Source organism: Coptis chinensis, chromosome 5 (assembly GCF_015680905.1).
Source record: "Coptis chinensis isolate HL-2020 chromosome 5, ASM1568090v1, whole genome shotgun sequence".
Classification (NCBI taxonomy): Eukaryota; Viridiplantae; Streptophyta; class Magnoliopsida; order Ranunculales; family Ranunculaceae; genus Coptis; species Coptis chinensis.
In genome coordinates, this window is record NC_141460.1 from 81,914,890 (window position 1) to 81,926,371 (window position 11,482).

An 11,482-nucleotide genomic window follows, 5' to 3' on the forward strand; every position below is an offset into this window, starting at 1 on the left:
GAAAATCATTGTAGTCATTTAATAGTTAATTCAACACATTGTTATTCATATATCTTACATTATTATTAAGTAGATGAACGGATGGTCTATTACAATGACAACGATGATCCGGAAGAAATCATTGAACGAAAGTTAAAAAAAAAAACAGTTCCACGAATGGTTGAAGACAAATGCACCGCATGCTAATGCAAGAGAGCTCACATATGTTGATTTCCCAACAAAATGGACATGGCAGAAAACCAAAAGGACATGGACTCGAAGAGGAAAAGAGGGAAGAGAAAGATTGGTTGTGTGTACTCACGCGCGCACCCTACATCGGCGAAAAGATACTATCTGCGGATGCTTCTTAACATTGTCAAAGGACCTCAAAGCTATGAAGACATTCGAAGGATCAACGGTGTGCTGCACCCAGACTATAAAAGTGCATGTATGGCACTTGGTCTACTCGAAGATGACAACGAATGGCATGATGCACTTAAAGAGGCAAGCGACTGGGCGAGTGCTAGATCACTAAGAGAACTATTTGTGACACTGTTGTTGCTATGTGAAGTGACAGATCCTTTGAAAACGTGGGGAATACCTTTGGGACAACCTAGGAGAAGACATTCTATTCAGGTATAGGCATTTGAAAAATGACGAAACTGCCACGCTCACAGAAAGCCAGGTCAAGAATTTCACCTTATGTGAGATTGAAAAAATCTTGATGCGTAGACAAAAAACATTGAGAACTATCACCGGTTTAAAAGAAATCTATCCAGACATGGATACACAACTCACGTCTGGGAATAGAATGGTTGACGAGGAAATGGACTACAACCGGGAAGACTTGCATGAGAACTACTTAAATATGCACGAGCGCCTCAACAAAGAACAATATAAAGTGTTCCAAGTAGTCACAAGTGCCGTTGACTCAAAAGCTGGCGGTGTATTCTTCGTTTATGGAAGCGGAGGAATTGGGAAGACATATCTCTACAAGACAATCATATCTAAGTTGCGCTCAGAAGGAAAGATTGTTTTAGCAGTTGCTTAGCGGGGGAATAGCCTCGCTCCTCCTTCCAGGTGGGAGAACATCACACTCAAGATTCAAAATTCCAATTCCAATTGCTGAAAACTCAACTTGTGACATCCCACCTAATACAGACCTGGCAAGACTAATCCAGAAAGCTGATCTCATTGTATGGGACGAGGCACCTATGAATCATAGGCACAACTTTGAAGCAGTTGACCGCACTTTGAAAGACATCATGAAAGAAATCATGCCTAACTCAGAAAGCACTGAATTTGGAGGAAAAACTTTCCTATTAGGAGGAGATTTCAGACAAATACTGCCGGTCGTTCGAAAAGGAAGAAGGGAAAATATTGTTGATGCTTCAATAAGCAGGTCGCACCTTTGGAGGAACTGTAAAGTTTTTCAGCTAGCAAAGAATATGAGGGTGATGAATGACGCAATCGACTCAGAAAGTGCAAGAGATTTCAGTAAGTGGGTGTTAGACCTTGGAGATGGCAAACTACCGGCAATATCGATAAGCGACGGAAGCGAACCATCGTGGGTAAGAATTCGGATGATCTCCTCATACCACCTTTCGATGATTCAATCCACCAGATAGTTTCAACAATCTATCCAGATCTTTCCAACAAGTACGACGATGTTCTTGAAAATCAAATACACTATCTGAAAGAGAGGAGTATTCTGGCTCCAAAAAATGAAGACGTTGATGAGATAAATTCTTATATAATGTCTTCAATCCTCCCTGGAGAAGTTCATCACTACTTGAGTGCAGACTCACTAAGCCCAATAGCAGGTAAATCAGAAAGCCAGGATGTTCTGTACCCTATTGAGTTTTTGAACACCTTGCAATTCTCGGGATTACCAAGCCACGACCTCGAGCTAAAGAAAGGTGTTCCGATTCTACTTATGCGGAACATAAACCAAAGTGCAGGTTTGTGCAATGGAACAAGGCTGATTGTGACACAGTTGGGAAAAAAGGTCATAGAAGCTGATATTATAACAGGGACCAACATAGGCGACAAGGTAATAATCCCATGAATAATATTGGAACCAAGTGACACCAAGTTGCCATTCGAATTTAGGAGAAAACAATTCCATGTTAAAGTTTGCTATGCGATGACGATAAACAAAAGTCAGGGGCAGACTTTCAATGATGTTGGGGTTTACTTGCCAAGGCCAGTGTTCACTCATGGCCAGCTGTACGTTGCTGCATCACGCACAACATCGCGACAAGGGCTAAAGTTCCTAATAATTAGAGCAGAAAACGAGCCTGAAGGATATACACAAAACATTGTGTATAGAGAAGTACTAAATGATTTACCTCAAGTTTAGTTAGATAATGCTTATTTGGTGCACTTTTTTTATTCCATATATAAATTCAATGATTTTTTTTTAATTTTATATATTTTTCTTTTGTATATATTCAATCTTGCCAATCCAGGAAAAAGATTTCCATTTAAATAGGTCACAACGACCGCATTCTCATTAACCAAACCCGACCCGGTTTCTCAGTAGGCATAACTTCAATAATTGAAGACAATGCACGCGACTACGTAAGCTTTTCTAAAATACCTCAAGAAATTAAAGGTAAGGAAATGGGTTCGGACTTGAGAGAAAGAATAAAAAAAAATAACCCGATGGTCAAGACAAGATGTACTTATTATCGCTTTGTAAGGCGATGTAAATGACAAGTCGATTACCAAGATCTTTTGCAAGTCATTTTCTATCTTCTTAACACCTCTCCTTATAACATTTTTTTTTCATTCTTATGCTTTTAATAGAAACCTATTCTAAAAATAATTCTAATCAAAATAGAAACATTATATTAAGTAATTAAAATAACCCCCACGGATAGAAATAGCCTAAAACACTCTAAAACACTAATTAAACTCAATCCACGAAAATCCCTAAAAATACTAACAAGAACTAATTTAAGGATTATTAACTCTATGACGATCAAACTCTTATGATTAGCCATCTACTTGGTATGTAATTATAAAACCCAAATCAAGTTGCTTAAAACTTCACATTAGATTGATAAGCGATATAGTTTTTCAGGATATATCGGTTTATGAACACTTGAAAACCCAATTATCGTTTCAAAGTAAGTTGAGAGTAATAAAGTTTGGAAAACATATCGGGTTCATGAACATCTGATTCTTTAATTGCTAGATAACAATAAGATCAAGCTTCTAAATGCTCCTTAAATGAAATGAAATCCATGGTCTATAATCAACATACCTTGGGATTATACTCCACATTACGAGCCTGGAGAGCAATCGACTCAAGATCCAATTTGCAATCCAAGTTCACTATTGATACAATGTTCCTACATATATTCATGAAAGCCATTTAAATGATCGTTAACATTGTCTTCACTAACACATAACGAGAAATATCACACAATTTCAATATTGGAAAACATAGGCAATATATGGACAGGTAACCAATATCTATAGTCCAGATTATATATCTACCTAATTTTACCGCCCTTTTCACCATCTTTACTTTGACACGTATACAGTGATATAGGAGTGTAAGACAAGGTGTCCTCCCACTATCACTATACATCGAACAGATACCTGAAAAAAATGCAAACTTTTTGAAAAGCTACATCACGGGATTTTAATAAAAGTGGAATCCAATTAGGAAACTTACTAATAAAACAATATTTAGAAAGAAATCCAAGTCAGATTGGAATTAGTATTTGAATAACTATAAATACAACCTAACTAAGGAGAGAATAACATACGGTAGAGTTTAGACAAGAAAACAATTGCTTTCATCCTCTTCAAACACAGGTACTCAATTTTCATCTCTTCATCTCATCTGCAAGAAACAAAGGTACATATATTTGATTACTATCTGCATTATTCATAACACACACAATGTTGATAACTTTTTTCATGTTAATAGAAAACACACTACACATCTAGATTTAACAATGGAGTCTGGATACCTAGATACAACTATATGGAGTCAGAATTTCAAGGCTACCGTACCTTCACTAGATATCTAATTGTGATAAGAACTTTTTGAAAAGAAAAGAGTTAAGGAAAAAATAACATTAGGACACCTATTAGAAAAGAGTTAATGGTGTGAATGAAGAAGGATTTGTTGTTTTTTGTTCAAACAAAGTAATGAGTTTACTTTGGTGGTTGAGTTGTACACGAAAGGTCAGTTTTGTTTTGTTTGTTAAAAACTCATGACACCGTTGTTTTTTTTGTTTTGTTCTTATGTGGGATTTGTTTTTGTTGTGGGTATTGTTGATCTGTAATTGAGGCCCAAACCAATTGATTGACAGTCATAACGTACTTAAATTATACACATATATGATGACCACTTACTATGCCAAAGTACACTCACTCATATTAAGAGCTTATTTGTAGTTTTCACCCAATTAAAATAAATTAGCACAAAAATAATTACCCAATGAACTGACATTCAAACAAACATAGACCACCTCCCATTGCAAAAGCTAAAACAAACCTATATATCACAAAATTAAGTTACTCGATGGGATAAAACTTGCATGCTTACAGATCTAATAAATATGATGAAGTTAGATCTAATAATATCACCGTATTCTATTGTAACAGTGCAGTTTGTGGTTTTTTCAAAATCGTATCAAGATGGCGGTAAAAGGATACAAAACATTCGATGAAATAAAAGACACAAAATTTCGCGACAAGATAAAAGCAAGAATTACGAGGATGTGGATAGCTAGAAACCAGAGGAATCCAGAAACCATATATGGCTTGGAAATGTTAATGATTGACGAAAAGGTAAAATAATATCAATAAGCTTTCAATTATATTACTATTACTTTTATTAAAAAAATATTTTCAATTGCAGGAAAATCAAATGAAAGCTTCCATACCCGCATACAACATAGACCAATTTAAAGATAAACTAAAAGAAGGGGATATATTCGTATTTGAAAAGTTTACTGTTGCAAGCACATACGGAACATACCGTCAAATAGACAACGATCTCACAATCAAATTCAAAGACGACACAGTTGTAACTGCAACAAACTGATGATGATGATGGCCTGTTCTCAAAAAACAAATTCACATTCACTGATCTAGAACATATTCCAAGCAAACATGGGAAGGTGACTTATACTATAGGTATGAAGGCTAAGTTAGAATTTAGAAGGTTTCTTATATATCTTTACATACATTATTTTAAACTGACAATTCCAACAAAACAGATGTTATTGGATTTCTGAAAGGAATCAGCCCACAAGGTTCCAGGAAGTACATTGAAATTACAATCGTAAACGAGAGGTAAATATTTATACATACATTATTTCCTTTATGTACTAGAAAATATCTCATTACTTAACATAATTATACTTATTAAACAGGGGAACAGAACTAAAAGCAGCTTTATGGGATGATCTCTCAAAACATATATTAAGCGGATGTGCGAAAAGAAGACGTCGTCATCATCTTATCTTCGATGTTTGTCAAAAAGTTTGAAGGTATTATTTATTAAATTGACATAATTAGCTATATCTACTTTTATATTTGACTCACATTTACAGTCAATATGATTACAGTTAATAAAAGGGACGTGTTCAAACTATCCCCGACGTCGGCAACAAGGATATATTTGAACTTGGATATGAAATGCGTCGAAGAATTAAGAAATAGGTAACATTATCACAACTATAATGTCTACATCATTAGTATTATACACATACTTATCTTCTACTTATCTTTCAGGTCAGGAATACAAAGCATACAGGTCCAAATTGAAGAACCTCACTGCAAGGAAATCAATGCAATGGACATATTACAAAATGAAAACAAAACAACTGAACAACTAAAAATTCTTGCCAAGATATACACCAACAGGGTAACTACATTCCTACTCTTGAAAAAAAATTATCATTCTATTCTATATATTAATTACAACTTTTTTTTGCAAAACAGGGCACATTTCATACTTGCAAAGCAACAATAAAATCTGTAAACGGAAAAGTATGGCACTACTCAACATGCCCACAATGTCCGAGAAAACAGGTTGAGACAGACTCAGGTTCGTACTGCGAATTTTGTGAGCTCGCGTACAAAAATCCAAAAGAAAGGTAAATTGATTTTAAATTTAGACTTGACAACAAATTTTTTTTATCAAGTACATACTGATTTTAAACTCGAATAAACAGGTACAAGCTGGAAATAGACGTTGAAGATGAAACTGGGGAAACCACTTTCGATGCTTTTGGAAAACATGCTGATTTCCTTATAGAACAACCGATTGAAAAGTTGCTAGATATATCTTCGCAGGCAAGCAAAGGAATTGTTTTCAGTAAACTTACATCTTATAAACTAATATATTTACACTAATATAATTAATTAATACTCCAGGAAGCTGTTCAAAAGAAACTAGAAAAGAATCTCAACAAGACATTCATCTTTAAAGTTAAATTAAGTCCATTCAGCATGAGAGAGAGGTACCAGTCTTTTTCAATCTTCGATATTTCCAAGACCACTGAAAATGAAGACAATGGAGCGAGAAACACGATCGAACACACCGAAAAGGTACTACTCTCACTCAAAAAATATTAAACTACACTCGCATTACATTCAAACTTGAATCCATATTAAATTTTCCTTCTCGCAATTACAGGAAGATTTTGAAGCCCAGTGTTCTACGAATAGGAACATGAATATAAACCATCGAATTTCACACTGCTCTACTGTGCATGAGGATGGGTCTGTTACCACAGTCTAAATGAACGAGACAAATGAGCAACATGAAGATGAACACGCAACAAAAAGACTTTGCACAAGGAATAATCAAAAGGAATTTTAAAAATAGTAGAATTTAGAAATACAAAAATTTGCTTTTATTGTTAGTGGATATTTAATTAATTGGTAGATTTACTTTTATGGTAGTTTCAATATAAATATTTCAATGAATCTTATATATAATATATTGATAGCTACTTTTCATTCCCTCACACCACTAATTAATTGATGTTATGCCATATGGCAAATATTTAAAGAACTACGTGATGAATGCAAATTATTTCAAATATCCATTATTCTACGTTGATGTCCAAAGATACTAATGTTACATTGTTTTGACAAACAATTAAGTCCAATATATTTTTAGTTCCATTGTGTTGGGCTTATTTCAATAAACTATTAAGTGACCATTAAATTTTGCATTCGTTTTAAAAAAAACCCAGTGCATATGCACGGGCTCAAAAACTAGTATATCTAAAATACTTTAAAGATTACGCCTCTTATCTACAGTGGGGCAATAGTATTTTATTATTTTTTTAATGTATCTCTTGGTTACTTGGTCATTTGTTATTTGCCCATCTATTTTTTGATATTTACCTAATTTATCCTATTTAAAAGAGAGAGAGAACAGTTGTTAGGCATAAAAGAGAGAAAGATATGGTTGGATGAAGAGAGGAAAAAAAAAACGTGCATAGCACGTACACCATTCTAGTATATATATATGTTACCATCAGTGATAAAGTAAGGAGACGTATTATTGACACAATGAGTGAATGACACATGTGGATTGATTCTTTTGTAGCATAAACTAATATTTTCTACTCCTAATAATGTGAGAATGCAACTATAAAAGGGGCAGTCAAGGATCGGAGTTAGGCAAACACTTCACCAACCAAGCTAGGTTTGAATCTCGATCATACACTAGTTCTAGTTATCTTTCATATCAACCTACACATCCGAAAATGCTTGCTGAAGTATGGAGTGAGTTGGAGGTCGACCTCCCAGCCGATGAGATCTGGGCCGTGTATAGCTCACCTGATCTTCCTAGGCTCATTATGACCTTGTTGCCTACTCGTTATGAGAGCATCGGTGTTTTAGAAGGCGATGGAACACAAGGCACAGTCTTAGACATTGTGCTTCAGCCAGGTTGCTATTATTTTCCTTTTATTTTATGACTTTCTCTTATATATATGCACTAATTTGTGTACAAAAGATGCTTTATGGATAGTTATATTGTTGTACGTAGTGGTCAATTTGAATAATCAAACTGGTAAATATTTTGCAGCAAATCGAGGACCACTTACATGGCATGAGAAGTTCACCAAGATCGATCATAAACACCGTGTCAAGGTAGTAGCCCAGATTGTTGGTGGATATTTGTCTGATACCTATGGTTTCAATTCTTATGCCAATATCTTCACAGTCACGCCAAAAGGCCATCATGCCTGTGTCATAAGAACGACTGCCTCCTTCGATGTTAAAGAGGGGTTCGAGTCCAATACTTCTTTCATCACTGCCGGCTGGGGTATGGCCAGAGCCGTAGCAAACTATGTCCGCGAGAATAGGGCTAAGAAAAGCTCTGCCTAAGTGCGCTTCGTAGTCGGGATCAACTTCTGTTTGTGAAATAACTGATATGGAAGCTTGTTAATTTCCAATGTCATGTCTGCTGCGCACTTAAAATTTCAGGATGGTCATTGTACTCTACTGAATATGATTGCACGCTTGTATTTCCCCTTTTCCGGAATTTTCTTAATAAAAATGCATTGTGTTTAAGTTATGAGTAAATCTTGGCCAAGCAACAAATTCGTATATGCAATGTCTCAATTTGAGAGTGTCAAGGATATTTTGATTGAATTACCTCCTATCAAACAAAGATACATAACTACTTCATCATCTATTTTTAGAAAGTTGCTTCTCTAGCTTGACAAACATGTCTCCATTTCTAGATGCATTCTCAGCTTCTCACATTGTATGCTTTCTCATATTGGATTCATAAAATATATGAAAAGAAGACTTTTGCATACTTATAAAACTACCACTTGCTACAAGAATATTAAGATGTAAGATGATCCGTTATCATCTTTATTATGGGATATACTTCCTACTTCTTTACCAAAAAAAATATACTGGTAAGAATTAACAAGTATATCCCATAATAAAGATGATAACGGATCATGTTAAGTAAGTATATCAAAGTATTAATATATTCTTTTTCTTTTTATATATGAAAGAAGGTAGAAAGCGTGCGAGAGATGAGAGTTAAAAAAAAAAAAAGATGAGAGTTAATGGAAATCTATGTCAGTAAAATTTTCAGCAATCCTGTTAGAAAAAAACGTAAGGTGACTAATAACGTGGGAACATCTCTTTACAACACTTACTTCAATAGTAGGATGGATCTTGTGTGTACTAGTGTGAAGGCTCTTGTCTGGTATTGGGTTGGGGGATCGATTGGGAACTGGGATTATCAATTTGAAGACTTAATGGTACCATTTTCATTCTAATTATGTATTAATTTGTGCCAAAACATATATTAAGATATATTGATGATCGAATGAACTAGTAAATATCTTGCAGGAAATCGCGGACCACGAAATTGGCATGAGAAGTTCACAAAGATCGATCATAAACAGCGCGTCAAGGTAGTAGCCCAGCTTGTCGGAGGATACTTGGACGATGCATATGGTTTCAATTCCTATGCCGTTACCTTCACAATCACCCCGAAAGGATGCAATTCATGTGCAATTTACTAGCTATAATCACTGCTGATTGGAGTATGGCACGAGCAGTGGAAAAGTACGTCAAGGCGTGCAGAGCTACTGCAACCGCTAAAGCCTAAGATTCATGGAGGAATCTGAATAAATTGGGAGGAACGTTTGTGAAATAAGAATTAATATCCAACGTAGTGTCACTACTACCATTTGGGCCAAACAGGAACTGATGGAGCCCGTTTATGTTAGGGCCGTCTCAAAATTAGGCTAAAAGCCTATTCGTTTTCTTCACAATTTAGGGACGGGCCTAACAGAAACGGTCCTAATCTGTTTCTGTTTGGCCCAAATGGTGTAGTGTGTGTTAAGGATAGCAATGTGTATGTATGTGCTATTGCACTATGTAGATTGTGGTTGCAAACATGTTCGATTGTCATTCTATTCCTCCTTTTTGGAGGTTTTCTAAATAAAATGGAATTGTATTCTTCATAGAATTTGCCCATGCAAGTATTGCAGCCAATTGATGAATTGTTTGAATAACCTTCTTTCAAGCAAACATATAATTGTCTCCCAATACAGATGCATTTTATTCTTCCATTCAAACATTTCATGTACACATGATGTGCATAAAAGATAATGCAACCAAGATTTTTCCAATATTAGTTAGTTAAACTTATAAAACTACAACTTGCTTGTTTTGCTACAAGATAATTAAGTAAACACATGCCCATAATATTTAACAAATATCTTATGTATTGTGGCTCAGTAATGATGTAAATGAGTGTAGTTCAATATAGGAGTGTAAAAGAGGAATTCTTATTATTAGTGTCAGATAATGGGATGAGGTTTATATTTATATATAGACGAGGTAATCTCCTCCAAGATATAAAGTTACAATAGGAAACTTATGTATCATCCTTATATTAGGTAACGTCTTCATAGATAACTGATAGACCTTATGGTGGGCAGCCACATTAGGCTGACCGATAGATTGTAACACTCCCCCTTTGATGTCCACCATTTCTAAGTATATTGTCTCATTAAAATCTTGCTAGAAAGATCGATCATGTGCGAAAAATCTGTGCGAAGGAAAAGAGTAATATTTTTAGGTAAACTTAGATCTAGTGTTTTGACACGTTTAATGTTGCTTCATTAAAACCTTGTCAGAAAAACTCAGTGGGAAAAATCTCTAAGGAAAAGAGAATAACACATTAGGTCCGTATATCTTATATTGTATTCTCAAGGAATACAATACTCCCCCTAGATTTAACAAGACTGATTTTTTACTCTTCTTATTTCAATGTTGAAGACATGCTTTCTGAATGTAGTAGTTGGTAAGGCTTTCATAAAAAGATCAGCTGGATTGTCACAAGATTGAATCTTTTGGATATCAATGACACCTTTCTTTTGAAGTTCGTGAGCATAGAGAAAGCTTTGGTGGAATGTGCTTTGTACAACTTTGATGTAGCCTTCTCTCATTTGAGATATGAAAGCGGCATTGTCTTCATATATGATTATTGGTTTGTCTGTGACAGCTGGCAATCCACTTAATCTTCTTATATGTGTGATAATTGATCTCAACCAGAAACATTCTCAAGCTGCTTCATGCAATGCTATGATTTCGGCATGATTTGATGAAATAGCCACCATGCTTTGCTTGTTGGATCTCCAGGAGAAAGTTGTGTTGCCATTTGTGAAGACATGTATCCTGCATCAGTATAACCTTGAATATGTTTCCCATTCGATAAGCTCTTAGAATATAATAATCCCAAGTCTTTAGTGCCCTGGAGATACCGAAAGATGTATCTGACACCATTCCAATGTCTTTTTGTTGGTTCCTTGTTGATTATGGCTGGTAAATTTACTGCAAAAGAAATGTCAAGTCTTGTTTGTTGTACCAAGTACAACAAAGCACTAATGGCACTTAATTAAGTATGGTATCTCTTGACCAAGTATTGTTTCACCCTCTTCTCTGGTGTGGAAAGGATCTTCTTTTGAATTTAGAG

General features: G+C 35.1%; 1 protein-coding gene, 1 long non-coding RNA gene and 1 pseudogene across 2 annotated transcripts; all 3 read left to right on the plus strand.

Annotated features, from left to right (window-relative positions):
* Nucleotides 1-760: 760 nt before the first annotated feature.
* Nucleotides 761-5,050, plus strand: LOC147499295 (uncharacterized; annotated as a pseudogene).
* A 2,459-nt stretch (nt 5,051-7,509) lies between these two features.
* On the plus strand, nt 7,510-8,548 carry LOC147499296 (norbelladine synthase-like). The gene is made up of 2 exons (XM_086561127.1): nt 7,510-7,917; nt 8,057-8,548. The coding sequence occupies exons 1-2, from the start codon at nt 7,734-7,736 to the stop codon at nt 8,356-8,358; spliced, it is 486 nt and encodes a 161-aa protein (XP_086417253.1). The 5' UTR covers nt 7,510-7,733; the 3' UTR covers nt 8,359-8,548.
* A 257-nt stretch (nt 8,549-8,805) lies between these two features.
* On the plus strand, nt 8,806-9,965 carry LOC147499297 (uncharacterized). Its single transcript, XR_015195799.1, has 2 exons — nt 8,806-9,254; nt 9,346-9,965. It is a non-coding gene; the product is annotated as an uncharacterized LOC147499297 (long non-coding RNA).
* Nucleotides 9,966-11,482: the final 1,517 nt, after the last annotated feature.

What these genes read in the sequence shown, in the direction of transcription:
- LOC147499296 (XM_086561127.1), top strand. Translation starts at nt 7,734, where the DNA reads ATGCTTGCTGAAGTATGGAGTGAGTTGGAGGTCGACCTCCCAGCCGAT. An exon ending in AGACATTGTGCTTCAGCCAG is followed by an intron (nt 7,918 to 8,056) that starts GTTGCTATTATT and finishes AATATTTTGCAG; the next exon opens with CAAATCGAGGACCACTTACA.